General features: G+C 40.5%; 1 protein-coding gene across 5 annotated transcripts in view; it reads right to left on the reverse strand.

Moving 5' to 3' along the window:
• Positions 1-4,314: 4,314 nt before the first annotated feature.
• The window catches only part of znf827 (zinc finger protein 827), a 90,873-nt gene continuing 71,100 nt past the window's right edge, over positions 4,315-24,087 (reverse strand). For 2 of the 5 annotated variants that reach the window (XM_079813321.1, XM_079813322.1), the window contains exons 9-13: positions 21,543-21,680; positions 20,415-20,753; positions 16,149-16,346; positions 13,930-14,107; positions 4,315-8,676 (exon numbers count right to left, since the gene is read on the reverse strand). In XM_079813321.1, the coding sequence (XP_079669447.1) occupies positions 7,836-8,676; positions 13,930-14,107; positions 16,149-16,346; positions 20,415-20,753; positions 21,543-21,680 (1,694 nt within the window). In that variant the 3' untranslated portion in view covers positions 4,315-7,835. Of the gene's footprint in view, positions 8,707-9,015; positions 9,069-12,229; positions 12,293-13,929; positions 14,108-16,148; positions 16,347-20,414; positions 20,754-21,542; positions 21,681-24,087 lie in introns of those variants that run through there. The other 3 variants (XM_079813324.1, XM_079813323.1, XM_079813325.1) reach the window with 3 other exon arrangements.

The raw sequence follows: 24,087 nt of genomic DNA on the forward strand, positions 1-24,087 counted from the left end.
ATATGGATATTTTTCTCACACAAATGCATCACTTCGCTTCAGAAGGCCTTTATTAACCCCCGGAGCCATGTGGAGCACTTTCATGATGGATGCACTTTTATGGACTTCAACACAGAAACAGCCATTCACTGCCATTATAAAGCTTAGATTAGCCAGGACATTTTTTTTTAAACATAACTCTGATTATATTCGTCTGAAAGAAGAATATCAATATGTCATATACACCTAGGATGACTTAAGGGTGAGTAAATCATGTATAAAGTGAGTAAAATCATATAAAACATATTTGCTGAAGCAACAATAGATAGCTTCTTCGAGTCTTTGAGCTCTTTTATCTGCGGCCTGTGTGGTCATCGATAGATGGAAAAATTCATGAATCCGACAAATGTATTTAGTCTTTGAGATTGACAGCTTTTTTGCAACCCTGTCTGACTGAAAAAAACATGCCTGTAAGAACATTTCAGCCAAATATTATTACGTTGCTTCTTGCATGTTTTGAGACACATCAAAATAATGTACCATAAACCGAACCAATCCTGTTAACAAAAGCAAATGCGAGATAAAACATATTTGCTGAAGCAACCATAGCATTTTATCTTGCTTCTACAAGTGTTTGAGCTCTTTTTTCATGGCTTATGTATCATGGGACTTGTACCCGAGTGCTCAACATTGCTAAGTGCAATGCTGTACCAGGTGAGCTACCGAGCTAATTTACTAAAAAAAAACATACATATCGAGCTGGTTATGTTCGTTTGGTGATCATGCATATGGTAGAAGTATTTTGAGGTCCTTACATACTGTAGTAATACGCAAAGAACCGCACAAAAACGTTTTTATTCATCAGTTGCCCCTGTAAGAATAAAAGTTGTTGGTGTTTTACAGCCACAGGTGTTCATTTCAGCTGGAAACGGCAGTACATTCAAATGTAGGTAGAGGCACATTTTTCCAGTGAACCTTTGCTGCTTTTTTGACAGTTGATTCTAATTTGATGATTATTGATCTGCAAAATGAAAGTCATCCAGTAAATTAATCAAAGCGCTGACCAGCCCTTACAATTCTACGTCTTTCCTTTTTGTTTTCTCATCCCCGACCTGGACAGGGATCTCTCTTCACTTGGCTTGCTGTGGCTCCCTAACGGCCTCAAATCCAGCCATCTGACAGGGGTGAAGTGAGGGAGCCTGGGAAATATTGATGTTAAGACAACTTGGGAAGAGAATGAGAAGGTAAGAGAGCAAGGCGATGGAATGGAGGAAGCAGAGAGAAGGGAGGTGGAAGGGGGTTCTTCCTGCAGACAGGCACTCCTCTAAGCAGCTTTTCCTCTGGAGGCAGGGTTGCGTGAGGTCACAGAGGGATTACACTTTTGGCAAACAGGAGGGAGCTCCTCTCACTCAGGCTTTTGCAGCAGCCAAAGACTGCAACTCCCCCATGACTCGAACCCGGCTGTAATAAAGCCAAGGCCGGCTTGAACCTACAAACAAAAAAGCCAACAGCCTATCGATTGCCTGACGCCAACTTTCACACGCTTGTGTCGAAAGGTCGGCTCGGAGTAGACAGGCTCCAAGCAAGGCTGAGTAAAAAAATCCCTTTTCTGTTTCAAACTAGACACATCTTGGGTTTGAACAGTACATTTTTAAAAAAATAATCCCTGACCCTATTATACAATTATTCAAGAGGATTACGGTTACTCTCTGCTTTTCTGTTTTCACTCTCTCAGCTCGGTGGCAGAAATAGATACAGCCTTTAAATAAAAATTTGATTTCTGTATTCAAGTGTCTGTATGACTAAATTAGCCGGTATCTGGCAGAGAGATACAGTGTGACCTCATCACCCTGGAGACCCACTTAATCAACTTTCCTTTTCCAGCAGAGGTCAAGCTAAGCAGAGGCTCACGCTGGCCTCCAGCCCTGCTTTGATGTTAATTAAGATGCGATAGAACATGGAGAGGATTCATTAAAGCCAGAGTCAATCTAGTGGCACAAAGCTCCAACATGGTGGACTTAAACCACCTCGAAGGTGACATCCTCCAGACCCGGACGCACATCAAACCCCAGCTTGTCGTTCGTCTTGGTATGGTGACCCGCGGTTCAACACGTGATTGGACGTTTGGAGTTACCTGCAGGGTGTTGAAAGCTAAGTAGCACATGCTCTACCTTGGTCATATAGCTATTTAGTAAATGAAGTACAGTCAGTCAGCTGGTCATTATTGCAAATATATTGAAGATAGTCTATACATTTTTTTTTTTTAATCAGTTCAAGCATTCAAACCTATGACCTTGAGATATTACTGCAATGCTCTATTGTTTGAGCTACAGGAATTCAGCCTCGCAACAATGCTCAAGTCCTCTGCGGTCATTTCATTGTAATCAATTGAGAATGAAGATGGCGCCGGTTGGTATTTGTATGAGTGCAAAAGTCGGGTTCCAGAATTTAAAATACCATTCATTTTCTCCACACGGGAATTTATTTTGAACGTCTAAACCTTTAAAGACAGATACAGGCATGAGGTTGTTAAATAAATGCTATATGCATTTGTTGAAGCTATCGGTCTGCATTATTTCAACCTATTTCTAAATCATTTTAAAATAATGTTTACAATTCCTGGTAAAAACTACAATACCCATGATTCTGCAAAAAAAACAACCTCCACCAATCAGAGAATTAATTCATGCCAAAAGAACTTAAGAAACTTAAAGAAAGAATTTAGTTCTCCCTACGCTCTCAAACGATAATATACATAAAAAAATGTGTTTCTATAAACACAATCAACATCTTTAAACCAATAATAAGTTTTATAATAGTTTATATGTCATTTTTAATGCTTGCTTCATGGGATTGTAGTTCTTTAAAGCTGTTCTGTAGTTCTTAAAGCTGTTAAATACACAATAGCCCCATCACCTCGATTTATAGATCGTGCGCACGATTTGCTAAATTTTTGGCTCCCTAACGAGGGAACAAATCACATTTTCGAGGGAACAAATTAAATCTTCTGGAGGGTTAGCAAGTCGAGGGAACGAAGTAGTAAATTGTGCACATTTACTTTTTTCCCCCTTGCACGTCATGTGAGGGACTACGTATGATTCACCTCACTTGGTTTGGTTTATGGTTTATGGCTTATAAACAATGATCAAACAATTGATCGATTTAAAAAATATCCCTATTGGAATATATTTCCAGAACCAATTTGCTGAAAAAGTGGGCAGATAGCACTCTCTCTATATCAACCTTTTACAGTTTATTACGCAGACTTTTCTTTTTTTAAATGTTTGCTATTCATTTGTCAAATGGAATTTATACCTTAAGTGAACCTCGTGACAGAGTGACTCATAATTAATCGATCAAACCTCTAGCTGTACATGAATGTAAGGGAGGAAATCTATACAAACTGCCTGCCTCCGCCGGCATTATGGAGCGAGCCTGAGAGGGAGAGATGCCGTCCAAGGTGCTCCATAGCTCCGGGGCTAACAGTGATGAATGGAGCCCTTAATGTCGGCAAACATTTTATCTCTGCTTCATCTGTTTTCATTAGGCAGGACCAACCTTTGGCTTGGACGGAGCGCTCTAGCACTCCCAGGACTGCTGAAGGCAAAGTTAAGGTGGAGAGTGCTATGCTTTTTTAGGCACAGGCAACTTCTCTTTTGGATGCCAAGGGTTAAGAGTCATGATCCTACTGCAATCATGAATTCAGGAAGGCTTTGGAACCTAAGAGGTATCTAGGGATAGGCTATTCAAATGGGATATTTATGCAATATAACCATTGTAGAAACATAGCTTGACAGGTTTATTTTTTAAACTTATTTTAACTGTGACACACAGCCAGAAGGAATGATGTAGTGTATTTTTACACTACAAGAAGTATTTTTGTAGTTATTTTTTTTTCAGAAAACTTAAAATAAAAAAGATGTTCTGGTAGATTGTAATTATGAGATAAAAAGTCAAAATTATGAGATACTAAATCATAATTACGAGGCAAAAAGTCGAAATAATGAGAAGTCCGATCATTTTGACTTTTTATGTAAATGTTATCCTGTCATAATTATTACTATGACAATAATAATTATGACAGTTATCTGTCAATTTCGACTTTTTGTGTCATAATTAGGTTTTTATTTTGCTGGTGAAAAAGCGCTTCCATACAAATCCTAGCTTAGAGACAATTTTACCTGGCACTGATGTCACATCCTGTGTCCTCGTATATTCAGTGCCACTTTAACTACCCTTGCTCTGTACCCAAATAACACAATTGCAGGTTCTGAGAGTTGGAGACATCAAAGTAAAACATGCATTGATAAAATGGACAACAAGACCTTTAAGGTAATATGTGATGTAAGCTTTACTTTCAAATCCTGTTACATTTAGAACTGGCAATTTGAACAAAGTATGCAAAAACCAAGAAAAACGAAATACAAAACAAAATAAAAAGTACAAATGATCTAATTACCAGTTATTGTCACAAACAACCCTGTACAGCCTTAAGAATGAAGTAATAAAAAAGCTTTATACAGCACATAAGTTTACTGGGTGCCAAATAAGAAAGAAACAAAATGATACTTGAGCCTTATTGAGTTGTAGAGTACAGCAAGAGATAAAGCAAACAGATTGTGCAGAATAACCCGCAAAGCTAAATGCAAAACGAGTTGGTCTTTTTTTTTTTTGACCAAAAAAAGAGTAAGTGCTACAAACTAGAGATCAAGAGCAATTTCATGCATCTTTTGAAGTGCTAAAAAAGGTAGTCAGTCTCGTTTGATGCGCAATGACGCTAAAACAAAAAATGCTGCTCCTTGCGATTAGGCAAACAGAATGCCAAGTATTAAGTATTTATAAATACTGGAATTGGAATAGAGAGCGATCCCTCTTGCCCACACAACTTAGCATGAAAGAGCAGCATGTTCTTCTACATAATGATCACATGGTGTTCCAAGGCAGACGGACAAAAGGATGTTGCCCATGGACATTCCATTTGAATTCATTCTATCAAAATGGGTCCTGAGGATCAGTTTCACTTCATCTCAGGCTCTCGGGCCACTCCTTGCCACCAAGTGGCACTAGAGCGTAAAAGATAAGAAGTTGAGCAGGAGCTTTATTAACAAGCAAAGAAGCTCCACTTAAAATACAACATACCACTAGACTGCATGCTGGGCATTTACATAAAGAAAATAAAAAGATATTATGAGAGCAAAAAATACAAGTAGGCCTATAAAATAAGGATCCTGCGTGGGGCCAAGAAACTATCTGCCATCTTTTAATGGCTCTATTTCTAGCCTGCATTTCATTTATGAACTGGCTTTTAATATAGATATTTTCATCCAAATCCTCTCAATGGGCAAGTGAGAGGAGAAAAAACAACATTGGGAGTGAACAATTATTTCTTTGCAGTTCAAGGTTGACCTGCTACTTTTTCTTTTTGAAATGTCTAAGGTCAGCTTTATCCGAAACCTTTCGTCACCTGATGCAATTTATATCTAAATAGGCCACATTTTTATCCTTGTCCATTATCTGCTATCCTTGCATGAATGAAGGTGGGGGAAACATAGTACATCTATGATGGACAACATACAAATAATTGATCAGATCATGTTTGCTGGACAAAAACAGGGCCACGGTTTAGTCCAAATGCATCTGTCGTCAAAGAATAAAGTATTTTAGGACCTCAGGTTTGAGCTTTGCATGTGTTTGTCATGACATGCTAAGTAGAATGGGTTTATATAGACTGATATATTGGCCAGGCTAATTAATCAACCAATATTTAGCCATACTGAGCTTATGGGCATCAGCTGATTTGTGTTTGGTTACTAAACCAAACACAAGCTAAGTTAATCTTTTAGCACCAATTCAAGTTTCCTATATTCTAAATATTTTAAATAAATCTGTCTATCCAATAACTAAGCAAAAGTGCTCATCAATCCGTTAATGCCAATTCTACAGTTAATCTGTTTAGAACGTGAATTAAACTGTATTTTGGTCAAAAAAGATCCAGGGGATAGATTTATTCGGAGCTCGCCAACATTATGGCCAGTGAATCCTATGAATGTATAATTGGGTTCTGATACTTTGTTTAGAAAAGTGCAATTTTTACAGCACTGTGCAAAATCGCTGTTAAAAATTTAGCCTGGCCCTTTGGTGTCCAGGGGGATTTTGAACTCAGCTGTCCGCATTACACATGCCATACGACCCATCAAAATGGAGCAGTCAACCACTGCTGTTTGGCAAATACCTACAGGTTTAGAATTTGTATTTTCAACCGTTGTGGCAGACCAAAAACAAAAAAACACACAAAAAAACAATTACTTAAATAGCATTGAGGCTGTCTGAGGAGGCAGGTGAACTAATTGGCATCAAGAACATTTTCTGTTGGATGTAAGTGCTTTTGTTTAAAACATTTCAAAAGATTAAGTGCAATTAAAACTCAAAACAGGGAGAGGGGAACACAGAATTATGGTACCATGTTTGCCCGCATATGGAAAGCCACGCTTCCATAAATCCTACTCATAATAATGGCTGCCTCCACATTGCACTTGAGAGCCATTTTCCAATGGACTTCTCATAATAGCTTGTTAGTACAGGATATATATATATATATATTTATATATATATTTGTATTTTACATTTCAAAGGCTCTTTCAAAATAAAAGTAATAACAAAAAAAGAATAAAACAACTAGAAGAACAAAATTTAAGACACAGAAGGCCACCGAGATACCGTTATTTTTCCATGATCTCACCTACCGCCGTCCAGCTACCTCTGTATCACTTTAACATTAACCATCAAAAAGTACATTCATTCAAGTCATTTTGGAACATTTTTTTACACACAAAATTACAAAAAAGCTCCAAAAAGCACCATTGAATCGGCCTTTGTGACAGAATAATTGGTTCTTTGCCAAAAACCTGTCACCTCATACATCTTGTTAAACGTAAGGGTGCGCATTATATACGTTAGCTATGCACAGGGTGCTTGACTGGTCACTTATATCTCATGCCTACTGGATACGGCCAGCCCACCTTGGTCAGCTATGGCACAATCAGCAGCGAACAATAGTTGGGTGAGGGATCGTGAAGGGCCGCATCATGGGTTGCCGACCACTGCGGTAGTGTTAATGATTGCTTTTGCCATTAGCGTGCCTCGAATGGCTTGTATTAAGAAATGCCATCAGCTGTGCCTCTCAGGTGTCATAAAGGGCCTTATGCTTGTTGCTGAGGCAAGATTAGCATTTGCCAATGGTCTCACCATTTAGCACAACCAGTCAATGCCAACAGGCATGGGGGATAAGAGAAAAGAAAGACTACAAAACTATGTACAGCTTGATAAATTAACAAGTGCGTGGTCTGAGGCTTCGCTTTGGAAACAAGACTTGAAAGATAGCTATCCGTTTCATTGGTTCTTGTCGTGCCATATACTGTATACCCCAAGATATTTCATACTGAGCCCCTAAATGACTTCAAAAAACAATTGCAACACATAGCGAACATGCTGTCGGATTCCTGACAAAATGCACAAAAAAAGCTTAGTGCCTGCAAGCTTATATATTCTTTGTTTCCTTTCGCCCCATAAAACGAATACAAAACTTGTCATAGATAAAGCACTATTATCGGATTCCAGGTCATTCACAATTTGCAGAGGAAAACAACCTCTTAAAAAAAGATCAACGATTGGATTGCGAGAGAACAGAAAACGAAATGCCTTGACCGTGAATAGCATTTCCTCCGATAAATGGATGTTTTTACTATCATTACTACTTTTTAGGGCAGCATTTCAGCCTGCCTGTGGAACAGTTAGTGTTGTTGGTGATGATATGGGGAAACTCTGTGAAGCAGAAGAAGCAGGGACGAGGAGGGTGGTCAAATGGTCTTAGCTCTCTCTGTCAGTCCAAGATATGCCAGGAAGGAGTGTTTAAGTGACGTGGGAGAGGGCGGTGACTGAGAGGACGAGTTGGACCAAAATGCAGAGAAGGGCGGTGAGGAGTTTGAGGGTGAGGGGCTGTGGAATGTGAAGCGCCGGGCCGTAAAGAGCGTGGTGAGGGGGATGAGGTGAGCCAGGTCACAGTTCCTGTACTGTTCCAAGTAGCGAGCCGCCAGTGTGGAGAACGTGCCGTTGGCCGAGAGGTAGCGCGCGGTTGGCGTGCTGTCTTGCTGCTTGCTGGTGATTGACAGGGCGACAGACTGCAAGGCTTGAGAGGCGGACAGGTTCATGAGCGGACTGGTGCTCCCGCTGTCCCCGCTCCCACTGCTGCTCCCACCTCGCTCAAAAAGGCCCGAGCGTGGCGTACCTGGCCGAGCCTCACCTTCCTCGGTGCTCCCCTCCCCGCCTTGGTGCTTTTTAACGTGGCGGCTGTAGACGAACGGGTGAGTGGTGGTGAACGGGCACTGGGCGCAACCGAAGGTCTGTCTCGGCGCATGCTTGAGCCGTTTGTGGAGGTTGAGATTGTCCTTGCGTTTGCAGCTGTAGCTGCAGCGGTCGCAGTGGAAAGGCCGCTCGCCGGTGTGCACGCGCACATGCTCGATGAGCTTGTTGGCTGTTTTGGAGAGGTAGCCGCACTGCTCGCACTTGTAGTGGTTGCCCAGGCGGTGAGCACGCGTGTGCCTTTCCAGCTCTGCCTGATTGGCCCACACGGCTTGGCAGATGCGGCAGCGATACTCCATCTTGTAGTGCGTCTTCAGGTGGCCCTCCATGGCGGCTGGCCTGTTGGTGGAGTAGATGCAGAGAGGGCACCTGGTCAAAGAGACAGGAGGAGCAGGGTGTAGGACACAGAGGTGGGAGACATTTAATAATGCACCACCCGAATGAGAAAACACACTGTTCTCTTAAATGAAATGAAGAACACACAGAATGGACAAAGGGAAGGGATGAAGGAGGCATTTAGTGTGTCTTACCCTCTGTCGTGTATACAAGCTACAGTCTGTGTGTACACTGCTACATGTTAGAGGGTGAGTGAGTGTGTGTGTGTGCGTATGGCAGTGTGGTTGCGGACAGGTTGGAACGGGAATCAGATGAAGGTAAATGAATAAATGAGTGGCACTTACATTTAAATAGCACCTTTCATCTGCTCAGGGCCCCAAAGCGCTTCACAAACCCTGCAGAACAGAATGACCTCAGAAAGCACACTGTGAAGGGCGCCTCTCTACCTCAACACTGAACTAGAGCGCTGTGAAACTCTCTCGCCCTGACTAAAAAAGCAGCTGGGCAGCCATAATACAGCAAGACTCCCGTCAGCTGACAGTGAGCAAAATGTATTTGATCACTATTGGGTTTTGTGCTCTTATGTTTTGAATCTTCATTGTGCAACGACTCTGGAGTTTGTATAAGAGACCACAAATTAGTTTATAATTTGTGAACATTTTGTTGAACCAAAAGCAGCTGCATAGTGCCTTATTTTGAGGGTTAACAATGTAATAACAAACATATTATAAGGGTAGCAAAGACGACAATAAGGAAGCATATTTTCAGACACTGCACCCAGTCCTGAATAAAATGACTTGAAAAGTAACATGGCACTAGATTTAAAGTTTTATTTTAGCAAATAGTTTTCTTGTTTTAAGAATAAATGTAACAATTTGATGTAAAAGTGTATGCATCCAACAAAGGAATTGGCAGTAGGGTAAACGTGAACTTATCGTAACTCGCATAATTTCCAGTAAAGGATCAATAAAGTATAAAAAATAAATTTTCTTTAAAAGGTATTTGATTAATGTTTTTAATATTGGCGAACAATACAAAAATACTTAACATTTTACTCAGAAAAGAGATGTAAAGGTAAAGTGTTGGTAAAAGCAATTTTATATGAAAAACATGAAAGTCATCTTGAGGACTCTTGAAGTCTTGAGTCTCTTGAAAAATCTTGAATATCATAGCTCTATAATCTTATAGCTCATTTCTCATTAGGTATTTTTCCTAAGCAATTTTTGGAGAAACATTTGAGACAAGGTTGATACTTAGAATTTGCCCGTGCTATGAAAAAGCAACCTCTGAGGAATAACATACTCCCATGGGGTGCATTTACTGCTGCTTTTCTTGGATTTTATATAGGATTATGTAAATAGTATAGAATTAGCAGAGAATCCCCAGAGACTACATGTCTAAGATAAGGACACTTAAGTACAAGTATTTATATACAAAAATATACAGTCCAGTTCCAAACTATGACACCTTGTATGGAATATTCATAAGCAGACATTAATCCAGCCAACTGGAACCCTGCTGTGAGAGAAAGATCCCGTGAAAAAAAAAACATGCAGTGATTTGTAAGCAGTCAGCTGCTATACATATAATGTAACGTTAATGCCGACCACACACACACACTTAAACTCCAGAGTCATTGAACCATTACAGATTCAAAATGTAAGAATGCACAGATAAAACATCAATTGTTTAAGATACTGACCGGAAAAAAACCCTTTCTGTGGAAATTTAGAGCACAGAAATGTTTTTGCTCAAATACTAGAAATACAAAATATTAAATGGAGGATTTGTTTTTCCAGCCTCTTTTATATGAGAGCTAACAAATTAAAAGAGAATAATAAACTGTAGATTACATGTCCCTTTCAAATAAGTTCCCATCTGATACATTTTTAAAGGATTAGTTCACTTCAAAATGAAAATGTCCTGATAATTTACTCACCTCCATCTCATCCAAGATGTTTGTGTTTGTCTTTCTTCAGTCGATAAGAAATTACGTTTTTTGAGGAAAACATTTTTTCTCCACATCATAGACTTCCATGGCAACCAAAATGTTGAAGGTCCAAATCAATGCAAAGGGCTTTGAAGGGCTTTGCACAATCCCAGACGAGGAATAGGGTCTTATCTAGCGAATTATCTAGTCATTTTATTTTTTTAAATGAATATACTTTTTAACCTAAATTGCTCATCTTGCGCTGCTCTGCGACGTGCCAAGGATTGCGCAATCACGTCGGAAAGGTCATGCTAGATGTAGGCAGAAGTACCGCCCCCCGTGTTTACAAAGCACACACGCGAAGACTAATACAAATGTCCTTTAGTAAAAAAAAGGTAAAACAATGATGTTGGATGATTTTGAAGTTGAAGATGGGAGTGTTTTTTTGGTAAAGGGCGTTTGTACTTTCGCCTATGTCTAGCGTGACCTTTTCGACGCGATTGCGCAATCCGTGGCACGTCGCAAAGCAGCGCAAAATGAGCAATTTAGTTTAAAAAGTATATAATTTTTTTTTTAAATGGCCGATAGTTTGGCTAGATAAGACCCTATTCCTCGTCTGGGATCGCACAGAGCCTCTGAAGCCCTTTGAAACTGCATTGATTTGGACCTTCAACATTTTGGTTGCCATGGAAGTCTATGATGTGGAGAAAAATCCTGGAATGTTTTCCTCAAAAAAACATTATTTCTTTTCGACTAAAGAAAGAAAGACATGAACATCTTGGATGAGATGGGGGTGAGTAAAATATCATGAATTTTTTATTTTGAAGTGAACTAATCCTTTAAATAAAAGTCAGAATATAGAAGGCCTGTCTTTATTCACAATCATTACTATCTTAAAATCCCCATTTTTAAAGGCATACCATATTTTCAAACTTTTAAGGGCATATTAGGAATAGAAAATGCTCAAATGGCACTTTTTTTTAAATCATGAATGCAAAATAGTCTTTTAGTAAAATACTGTCTGTCCCTCCAAGTTAGAGAAGCTACTGTTTTAGGTTTATTTTCCTCCTTTACCTGTGGCTTGTAATGGCTAAGCGCTCTAATGAGTGATAACTACAATCTAACAAATGTGTCTAGCATGGGAAAGCATAGCCATAAATGACAAGATGAGGCAATGAAATCTGAAATACATGACCTTAAGACATGAATTATGTATGTCAAACAACTAGACAAGTACAACAGAAAATATCAAAGACTGGACTTTGTGTTTGTTCAGTTTCATAAAACAAAAAAATTAAAATAAGATATCCACTTGGGGGTCAGTTCTTCTTGTAAGTGTTTGAAAATTGGGTGTCTATTTGCCTTCAGATGAGTATTCATTGTGTTTAAATGTGTTGTTGTAACTGTGGTGGCGGTTATGACAGGCTGAGAAAGAACAGTGTGAACTGTAGCCTAATGGTCTTGGCAGTGGAGCTGCTCAACAGATGGACTAGTGCTGACTGGCTTGTTGTGATTTCTTCAGATATATTTTCACATGCGGGCCCGGACCTTTTGCAGTAATGTCTACCACAGGCTTTCCAGAGGAAGGGGCTTGTTCCTGAAAGTGCCTGTGATTTGTGTGCTTACCTATGTAGAATTGGCATCCCTGACTGTCAATGACTTGCAAAGTGGAAATGCATATGGGGAGCCCTACTTCCCAAACATTGATTAATTAGGGGGGAAAAAGAAAAGGCTTTTATTATTCCCTAAATTAAAGTGTAATTCAATAAATTGGTTTAAACTTTTTAACCATACAATGCCAGATTAGTTATTATTCACTCACCATGTTGTTCCAAACCCATTTTTTTAATTCTCTTACATAGAGCATGAAAGATACATTTTCTTATCTTTGAAACTACAATGAATAGACCAGGAACTTTCAAGCTTCAAAAAGGATACAAAAGAACCATACAAGTGGTCCATATTACTAACATGCTAAATTCTTCTAGTCTTCTAAAGGTAAGTGATGAACAGACAAATGTGTTATTCATGAAAAATCTTTTCCTTCAATAGGTTGTTCAGACTTCAGAACTGCTACAACCAGATCATTCTGATCAGTCAAAGGGCCCTGACACAGGGTGTTGCGGTGTGTTCCATAAATCGCTCTAGTCGTGCTCACGTCAATGGTAGTTCGCCTAATTCAGCATGTTGAATCGCAGTCAGGAGTGTCAGTGAGAGCTGATTGGCTATTCAGTTTAGCGAGTAAGTAAACGAAAGTGATGCAAGCGAGCAAAGAAGTCAAGACGGCACAGACAAAAGGCTGTTGTTTTTACATCATCTAACCTGAGCATTCCAATACGTGAATATTTTCATATCATGAGCCGCCTGGAATGAAGAAAGCGATCAGCATGATTGATATTCAAAGCAAGCGCTGCTTTGTTTATGGTGTGTATATCTGCAGTCCTAGTTCAGGACGTATTCCGATATCTGCTGATATAATCAGTTTTCTACATGAAGGCGGAGAATGCACATGCTAGTTGGTAATCGGCTGTAGTCTTTGCGGTGTGTTCAAGCGCTGCTTTTTGGCCCAAATAATTCTTTGACGCTGGTTTGGTGTGTTATGGCTAAAAAATTTGAATGAATATTTCGGGGTTTTTTTCTGGATTCATCGACTAGATTAAAACTAGAACTCTTGAACTAGGATTTAGACATGACTACTTCTCTCATGAACTCTAGGCTAGGGCATGTATCAAGATCTTCAGTGAATAACCACTTCAATTTTGGTCTGTTCCTTACAAAAATATAACATATGGCTTCAAAAGACTCGGACAGTGTATGGACAACTTTTGATACTTTCATGCTGTTAGCATTCTTTTTGAAACCTGAAAGTTCCAGTCCCAATTAATTGTAACTGTATGGAAAAGAGCAAATTGGGTTTTCTGCTAAATTTCTTCTTTGCGTTCCACGAAAGAAAATCATCTTCCACGAAAAGAAAATCAAGTTTGGAACAACATGAATTAAAAAAAAGTATTAGCAGTAAAGTGAGGTTATAAGTAGCATTATATTAGCATTGTGTGCTGATAAATGTTTTAGGCACATTCAGGAACTCTAAAACATGCTTCTACTGTACTGGCTCCTCCTCAGAGAGGTTACCCTGAAGCACTGATCGATGAACTTTGCTCATATCTGGAACACCCACTGTTGTGAATCCAGCCTGATCCTCGACCAGTGCTCCTGGATAGACTCTGTTTAAAACCTGGGCTGTGTCCTGCCTGAGGGGGTAGGTAGGGTGGGGGCGGGGTTTTGTGAGGTTGCGGGGAGGCACGTGCTGTACTTGCTTTCCTTACTTGAGCCCTCCAGCGGGGACGGTGTGGCACTTCTTGTGCTCCAGGAGCTGCTCAGGTGTCTTCATGAATTTGTGGCAGACGTCGCACTCAAACATGCGCGTGATCAGGTGGATCTGTAGGTGCCGCTCGTACATGGGCCGAGTTTTACACACAAAGTTGCAGAAGACGCATTCAAAGCCTGTGGGGTTACAGAGAGGAGAAAAAACGCATGCCATTATCAAATCATCTCTAAACATTATCTTATATTGTGTCAGCATAATGAGTGGATTATAAAGAACTGGATCGTCCAAAAATTAGACATTTAATCCATTTTATAGCTCAATAATTCTCTTAAAGGCCTGTTCACACCGGGACGATTTTCGTGCTAAACAAAGAGCGCCTATGTGAGTGTGCACACGACGCGCAAAACGGCAGGCATAAAAGTGTCATTTATTAGGTTTTTTGTTTGGACGCGGTGTGTTAAAAACTGGCTGACCAATGAGATCTGCGCTTTTGTTCACGTGCCTGGAGCTGCTGAAGGCGCTCAAGCACAAAACGGTCTTGCCGTGCACACATTGATACGACGAAGAAGATGTACGTACACAAAGGCTGCGTCCGAAACCTGGAAAATGCTGCCTACTGAGGACACATTTCAAGGTAGGAAGGCATCAAGGCACGTCCGAATCTAATGTTAGCTAATCTCCTGAGATACCTTCACATGATCGAGTTTTGAAGGCAGCATATTTGTATCCTTCGCTGCCTTTGATATCCCACAATCCTGTGCTTTCCATTCTGTGACAGTTGAGCTGGAAAAAAAAGATGGCGTCCGAAAGTTGCGTTTGCTGGTCAGTTTGTATGTAAATGTACGTTTTTTACCAACATTTTCTACTTCTGATGTCATTTCTAGAAAGAAATTACTAATGTAGTAATTAAATATTTGTTTAGTTCTCACCAAAGCTCTCTCTAATTTGCTGTAGATCATTAAACGGTTACATGAACCATTATTACATACATGAACTAAGTAGTCTGTCCGAAATCAGTTTCGTGAGGTGCCTTCATGCACAAACGCTGCCTTCCAAGCCATTGTCTGATAAGGCAGTGAGGCAATGCGTCAGCTGCCTAGGTTTTCGGACGCAGCAAAAGAAGAAGATGAGCTGCTAATGCGGCATCTCTTCTTCTTCTGTGTGACAAGCGAGTGTCAGAAGCATAAAATGGCGCAGCACCACCTTGTGTACCGGGAGCGCCATCTACCGAATTTGCACATTCACTCGGCGCATCGCCAGTGAACACTCAATACGCGCCGAAAAACGGCTCGAAAAACGCTGGCGATAAGTGCGCACGACATTCGTCCCGGTGTGTACAGGCCTTAAGGCAGGGGTTTTCAACATTCATAGACCCAGGGACCAACACAGAGACTGCCAGTATAAAATAAATGCTACATTTTATAATTAACACTTTATAATAACTTTCTTTAACATCCTTACCTACAATTCTAAAGTTACGTAATGCTTATCAGAGTTTAAATAAATAGTTAATGTTTAAAAAAAAAAATATATATATTTTCTATATCTACACTACCATTCATAAGTTTCGGGGTCAAAACAACTTTTTAAAAGAAATCTCTCTAATGCTGAATTTATTTGCTCAAAAGTACAGTAAAACAAGTAAAACGGTAATAAAAATTATATTTTAAAATAACTGTTGTCTATCTGAATATATTTTAAGTTGTAATTTATTCCTGTGATGCATCATTACTCCAGTCTTCAGTCACATGATCCTTCATAAATCATTCTAATATGCTGATTTGGTGCTCAAGAAACATTTCTTATTATTACTATGTTGAAAACAGCTGCTTAATATTTTTGTGGAAACGGAGATACTTTGATGAATAGAAAGCTCAAAAGAACAGAATTTATTTACAATAGTAACGCTTTATTGAACCATTTGATCAAATGAATGTGTCCTTGCTGAAAAACAAACAAACAATAAAAACAAAAAACTTTTAAAAAATATACTGTGATAAAGTGAGTAGTAATCAGCTGGTCAGGTGATCTCAACATGGCGGCCACGATGAGGCGACCTGCGCCATGTAAATTAAATAATCTTTTATAAGGCTACTTATACAACTGGAGTGTACATCATTTTAAACATTTTTCATTTTTGATGATGGAAACATGCCTGAGATCATCTTTAATTAGTTCTGGGATGAAATTAATACGTGTAACTGATAAAAGTCTCACCTTTCTCTGCCTTTTCCTCTGTTCCTGGGCCTGAGCTTGATTGGCTGCCCACAGAAGAAGGCGGGGCCAAAAGGCTTTTTAGTTCTTCGTTACCTTGGGCAACATCTCCACCTTCAGAGCTGTTGAGGGAGTCGCTGAGGGCTGAGAGAGAGGAGGAAGTGCTCTTGGTCTCACTGAGAGGGCTTCTGGAATTGAGACCTGTGTGGGATAAAAAAGAAGATATTGAGGGTCACTTCCTGAATATAAGACAAACTCCGTATTTGAATGACATGATGGTATCAAAGACTCAGCTTAGCTTAAGCCATCAGAGAATTAGGCGGGAACATCTTTCAGCGCTCAAGGTTTGATAATGAATTCTGTAATGAGTAAAGCTAAAGGCAGAAAAATCCCGCAATTGATCGGGATCCTCTCAGTGAGTGAATATGTATGCCTAGAGCAGTGCGATATTAAGCCTTAAAAGTCAGGGGAGGTGGGCTCTCTTCCCTAAGAGGCACTCTTGTGGGTTTAGCCTGACTTCTGTATCCAAGCAGCCAGAACACTCAAGCCTGCGCTCTTATTGATCTACGCTGTGCCTGAGAGCGGCAGGGGAGGGGGGCTGCCTAGGTCAGGGCCGCCACAGCTAAGATGGCGGGAGCATCTCAGGCCATGGCTCTCCCCTAGGGCTCTCAGAGCTCACGAAATGGCCGATACCAGCTCGTACACGCGCTTCGCTCACATGTTAAGACTTCCGTTCTTTTGAAAGAACACATGCGGAATACAGAGTGGGTGGTCATGTTTAATCTTTTGTCAGCTGCAGTGACATCTTTGAATACAGATGTGCTGTGTGACTCGTATGCGTTATGAAGAGCAGGACTTCATATCCGTGAGTGAACTAAACGGCCTCTTTAAGGCTACTGTAAGTGGTAGACATTGCTTGAAATACCACAACGAATTAGCTTCTGGGTTTAGCTGAACACCTGCTGTATAGAGCAAAGCGTGTGGATGTGCCAGACGGGCACCTCGGTGACAGGCGCAACTCTCGGCCACCTTCCTAAGCAGGCGACAAAGAAGTGCAGGCTGGTAGGCGCTGACCTGAGGTCAGCTAATCTGCAGCAAGAGGTGTCTCTGGCAGGGCGCTAAATCACAATTGACAAAGCAACTTGTCCTTTTGCTGTCACTCTCAGAGCTCACTGTCTTTCCGAAAGTAGACTCGAGCTCCGTGGCGTGAGGGTGAGTGTGGGGGAGACGTGGCGGCGTTGGGCTACTTGGATTGTTATGAGCGACTAGGGCTATCGATTTTTTCACCCTCCTTGAGTCTAATAACACCAGGCATCACAGTAAATATAAACTCACACACCCACTCAAATGCGAACCCTCAGTCAGTTCTATGATGACTAAAAACTAACCCCACGCAGAAACCTGATGATTGAGGTGTTTGTCTGTAATAACCCGGGTGAGTTTCTGTGTCAACAATGTCCACCCATTGATTCAGACCTTAACGGTGTAATTTCTGCACCACTAGCGCCACCAAATGGAACATAAAAAATAACCACTGTTTTCAAACAGGTTTCCCATCCACTTCGTAACCTGTTCAGTGTTCAGTCAAACTGGATGCCCTGCCGCAACCCAACATCTTGAAAGCTGACAAACAGATTTTGAGGTTATGCTAAAAGGTCATAATCTTGTAAAACAAAGCAAACGTAAATACTAAAATGTCTCGTAAAATGAAATGCCTAAAGACTACAAATAAAATGATTGCAAATGCGAAAGAAATGTGCGAACAAAAATCAAATAACATCTCGCAAAGCGGCAATAGCTAATTACGTCTTTACAGTGCAAGCTAATGTTTTTTTTGTATGCAACAAATGAGTCAGTCACAAAGGCCCTGTTTACACCTGGTATTAAGATGCGTTTTGCCGATCGGATCACAAGTAGGCAAGGGAGACACATTCCCGTTCACACCTGTTGTTTTAATCCGTCTCTTTTGTCCACTTTGACCGCTTCTGTCATGATTTCTTTGAGGGGACGAAGGGGGGTAAATGCGCTCTGTGGGTGGGTAAATGTATGGGCTTTTCAGATCTTTCAATCTAATGGATGAAATAAGCTTGTGCAATTTACATTAAGAGCGTTAACGGAGAGCAGCAGCTTTCGTTTCTGCCCTGATAGCCGCAAGACCACACCAAATGCTGTGGGTATGTGTTCGAAATTAGGAACGGAGAGAGAACATTGTATTTGGTATGTTTTTCATCTTCAAACCAAACTTAGGTCTCACAAAGTGTAAATCCTGCCTGGCTAGTGTGCTTCCCATAATGTTTGTGCATTAGGGGCCAGATTTACTAACATTACCCTCTTTTGGCTTTAAAAAACGACTGTCAGGATTTACTAAAGACATGCAATGAAAAATAAGCGCTGAAAAGGCATGGACAGGGTTATTTTTGCAGCTGAGCTTATTGCATATGCATTTGTAGGAGTTTCCCTTTCAGACGCAAAATTTATTGACGGAGAGTATTTAAAGGGGTGATGAATTGAGAAATTAACTTTCCCTTGAGCCTTTGATATATAAAAGTGAATCGTGATATAAGAATATCGTGTAAGTTTCAGAGCTGAAAACTTCCTTGTTAGTCAAAGAAAAGCTTTTATCGACACCAGGCCCAGAAAACGATCGATCTCAGAATATGTCGACCACTGACGTAATAGGTTGCAGAAGCACCGCCTCAAGCCCGCCCACCGACTCATGGAGCTAAACGGATCGCGCTACTGAGCAATAAACATGATGGTTCCAGCTCACGTGCGTAAGACATTGCGCGTTTCTTCACTTAATTTCACCACGGAATCGATTGTAAACAAGATACAGATCAAGACTGGATTTGCAGACATATTGAGATTGAACACAATGCTGTGCCTTCTATATTGGATCTGAAAATTGTTACAGATCGTTTGAAATCTATTGATTACATACCTTAGCACGCGGTCACAAGCTGGAGAATCCTCTTTTTGAAGTGTTATTGCTTCATTCATGATCATACTCAGACGTGTAACGTTATGGGCCAGGGCTCGGACTTGACTTTTTTAAAAAGCCCAACGTCCCCGTGGCTATGTGTTTTTCAGCCTGCCGACGGGCTATCTTAAATAGTGAAATTCTTTTCTTGCGCGCTCGAATCTTATCCAATCCTAGCCGTGGGCGTTTACTTCCAAGTCTTCAGTACGGCACACCCATCAAAACCGACCGTTTCTTCAGAGAGCCTCAAACCCAAGGCAGAAAATAGCCTATTACTTATTCATTATGATGTTTTTGAATGTAAAAACCATGCAAACGTCATAAGTTGATAAAAAAATTTAAAAAGCCAATTCATGACACCTTTAAATTAATCATGTAAGTTGATTTACTAAGGTTTGCGGTCATTAGTTTACTGGAATTTGCGCCATTATTTACTGTCCAAAAAAAACATGTCTTAAACCAGATGCTAATTTGCGCTGCTCTTGGTAGATTGTGGAAATGATCCTGCCATGTCTGTGTTCTTTAATTTGCACGTCGTCAGTAGATCACGCGCAGAACTTTCCAATCCCATTGGTGCTTTTTTGGAAATGCGCTCACATGCTAATTTGACCTGTTTAGTAAATCTTGCCCTAAGTAAGGAGAATAGGCAGTCTTTTGTGGTTATTCGAACACATTCGACAACATGGGTGTTTACACTACGAAAGCAATCTGGTAAAATCAATTTTCGGCTCTTTAAGTGGTCGAAAGTGGACAAGCTCAAAACAATTTAGACCCCATTTACATCTGTATTTACCGTCGTCCACTTGTGATCGGATTGATGAAAATGCTTCTTAATACCCGGTGTAAACGGCCAAATGTTCACAAAACTCACTTAGTCAGTTTACAACTGATTCCTTAACAATTTCAATGCCAAAGTCATGAAGTCTGAAGTCCTGCACTCAGAACATACCTAGTTGCAACTTCAGCAGAATCATTTTGAGTTTCAAAAGAAAAATGCAAATATTATGCTGTACTTAGTGCCAAGGTTTACCAAGTGTTTAAAACAAGATCAGATGTTAGAACCCTTTTGAAAAGAACAAGCTGGTTTATACTGGTTAGATGCTGGTCAAGGTGGAGAACCAGCATTGGAAAGATGCTAACTAGCAAAACTGGTTAACCAGCCTGGTCTTTTTTGGAAAAGATAGTTGACCAAGATAGTCATGCTAGTTAAAAAGCCTAGTGCACACACCAGCATCCAAAACAAGATTTCAACAGATAATGTCTAAAATGTAAGAATAGCGAGATCTTACCTGCGTGCCCTGCACTGATGTGAGCTTTCATCTCGGCCTCGTCCACACCCACATACTCACAGGTGCTACAGCAGAGAGAGAACATCCACTGCTCTTTGTCCACATGAAGAGACATATGACTAACAAACTGAGCGTTAAGCTCTGTTTGAAAGCCGCAGACGTGGCAGCTGTAGTAGTAGAGGCAGTGTTTGAGCTCTGGGCCTTCGTTGGTAACAGCGGTAACAATCTGCTCTGCATCTGTGTTCACCAGTTTGACTGAGTGGATGGTGAGGTGCTGGTTGAGGTTGGCTCTGCACTTAGCCGCGTATGGACACAAATGACACTTATACTTCCTCTCTTCTGCAGAGACACACAGAAGAGCACTCATAAAGCAAACGTACAGATAGATTGTGTTTATGATGTTGATAGATGATGTTTATAAGGTGTCCCTATTCTAAGATCAGAAGATCTCCAACCTTGAGGTTCACCATCCCTACAGGTCTTTATATTTATTTATTTATTTGTTTTGAAGTCCAGACTGAGATGTATTTTGATGGACCGTGATCAGACTGCTCATTGATGCTCCTCAGGGACCTGCGGGATGCGATTGTTCAAGGATCAGGCGAGGCTGGTCTTGGTTGTGATGTGCTCCAGGGGAGCTTAGAGCTCGGGGAGATTTCTTTATAGCTTAGTAATTACTTGGGTACTTTTCCCACCAGGACTAATCAGTAGCCTAATCTCTTTAAAGGAAGGGGTAATCTAGTCCAGTGAACCTTATTTACTTACCTACAGCATTACTCGTCCTAATGACAACATGCACCGTTGTTGGACACGTATTTGAAATGTGAAAATATTACATTCAACAAAGCTTGATTTTCAGCAACTCAAGCTAAATGTTGTTGAAAACCAGCAGATGCCCTTCACCTGGTAAACTGGTATAGGCTGTTAGCCAATTAAGTTAACATTGTAGTTGTGATTACAAACGTATGTATAAATGTATTACTACAATGGTCCCTTGCTCACAGTGCAAAGTTCTGCTGAAAGCACCAGCTCATACCAGGATAGATGGTGGATCAGAAAAATGTAGCTGGTAAATTTGGTTAACCGGCCTAGCCAAACTGAACGTTATTTGTGAGCATGAATTCTCACCTGTGTGTAGGGAGAGATGTCTGGAGAGAGTCTGTTGGCGACCAAACACTTTGCCACATACAGGGCAGGGAAAGAGCTGTTCATTGAGTCTCCACTGGGCGAGTCCATTTCCTGGCTCACTAATCACCTTGTCTGGATCTGCATACATAAAAAACAACAACTATCAGATAAAATACAACACTTAGTTCTGGTTCTCAAATCCAACAGCACTGGGATGTTTCACTGTTTGTATCGCTCTTCTTGTCTGCGCGCCATGTGTTCCAGATCAGACTATTGCTCTTGTGATACTTCTAAAGCGATTTATTTTTGTATCATTCCAGTTTGAAATCTTGCAATGTTGTAGCTAAAATTGCTTGAGACATTGTAGCTGTGATTGCTCTAGACATCCTTGAGATCACAATACACATGCTATACGAGAACATTTACTTCCTTTTGAATTTGTCTGAAATTCTTGAAATATCTTAGACATGGGGACTACTAATTGCAGGTACAAGGAGACAACGAGGTTGGCAAGAGGTCAGTGTGTGTTCTGCCACTGTGTTGGATAACATGTTGATGAATCTATACATCCAGATCAGGGAGCCAACAAGGTGTTTTTTTTTATCTTGACATTGGACTGTGTGCTCCTTTTTCACCTTTCATTAGAAGAGCAAGAGAGGGGGAGAAAGAGGGAGTGAGAGCAAGAGAGAGAGAGAGAGCATGCCACACAAGTGGAGGAGACCAGCTGAATTAACCTTCTGATGAAGGTGGTTGGCTCGGCGTCAAATTAAAATGCAGCGCCACGCCTTTTCTCTCTCCGGAAGGAGGGAGAGAGAGAGAGATAAATAAATGAATAGATAAATAAATATATAAACCGGAGAGAAATTCCGTCATCATGCAACACAACCCCTTTAAATAAATGTCTGGTGCAATATGAACGCCTGGCCATTATTCTGTATGGAATGAGAGGCAGAGAGGATGCCAAATGTTAAGCAATATATATGTACTTATTTTAAAAAGTCTGCGATTTACGACAAAAAAAGCGTCTTTAATCATGTCAAGGCATTCAGAGATGCGTGTTTTGGGTTTGTAGGTCATATCAATGACTCCAGGGTTTTTTAAGTTATGCATGTACCACAGCATTCTGATCCGTTCAATAAACATGCAAGGGGCGTTTTGGATATGCAGAGAGTGTGTGCCCGTCCCTTTGGACTTGTGGTTTGCTCATAAATAGGCACATTTTTTACAAATGCTGTCATAAGCAATGCAGCCTCAGGATTGATGGGGGCATGGCGAGGAAAAGGGGGGCAAGTGGTTGGGGAGAAAGAGCATTTTTTTGGCATATCAGAGAGGATTTAATGGTGGCAATTAAAGAGCAGATGCATTGGCCTTGGACGCAAGACCTGAAGGACATTTTCATGGGGCTGCTCGTATCTGCCAGAGACCAAACCAAAAGTCCTGATGGGAATAGTGTCTCAAAGTGGCCCAATGGGAGGGGTTGTCTGACTTGTCGGCACGTCTGGCTTGAAGTCACAGGGAATGATGCTAAAAGTGCCCCTTTACTCCTCACAACGATCTTGGTTGAAAGATGTGTCTGAGATAAATATATATGTCTACAGGGCAATCTAATGTCAGGGTGTCAATTTCATTGTTATCATGCACTGAGATGCCAAGGTTTTTATTGGTCCTAGAGCACCCGTTAAAACTAATGCAAGCCATCTATCCTATGTTAAGTTCTGAAATCAATCATTATTTTAAAAGACATAAGGATAAGTGATGTCTTTCTTGCCTGCTCGATTTTACTGCTGATGTATTACTTACCTCTGAAAAAGGAGGCACATTACTTCAGTAAAGTAGGGAAAGTATGTCCCAGAAGAAACTTTTAATGCTCAGATGCTACTCTTTCATAGATCAATGGAGTTCTCAGTTATGTTTTAAATAATTAACAACTTTGTCTGTTTCTTCCTTAGGTGAAATAAAAACAGACACAAATGAGACAATTGTTGATATACAGTAAAAGTATAGCACTTGTGTAGCAATGTGAATAGCATAGCACAGATTATTTGGCCTTGAAAGAATCTGATGAGAAGTATTTGAGAAAAAAAAGACAACGTCATTGCTGACAGTGAAGATGAAAGTGAGACTACTTGCAATAGAGAAAAACATCCGAGTCCAATCATCAGCGGTCACAGATATTGTCCACTTCATCTTCTATGTTCCATGAATGTACGAAAGTTCTCCAAAGATTTAAATTTTTTGCATAATTTATACTTCCCCCAAAGCATCATCTCCTTACACCTCTGACACCTTTGAGCACTTGTTGATATCAAACTTAATATCAGTGGAAGATGTTTTGACCATATTTCAATCTTAAAGATTCAACTTGATTAGTATTGCCACACTACCAGCATGAATTAGCATCGCTAAACCACATAATTAAATAATGATGCCATGTGTGTGCCGTCTCCCAGCTGTCCCCCGCGATGACCTGCACTACATAAGAGCTTTAATTAAAACTACAGTGGGTGTTTTGCCCTCTGTTCCAATGTATGAGCGAGTTTAGAAA

This window comes from Gobio gobio, assembly GCF_949357685.1.
Source record: "Gobio gobio genome assembly, chromosome: 3".
NCBI lineage: Eukaryota > Metazoa > Chordata > Actinopteri > Cypriniformes > Gobionidae > Gobio > Gobio gobio.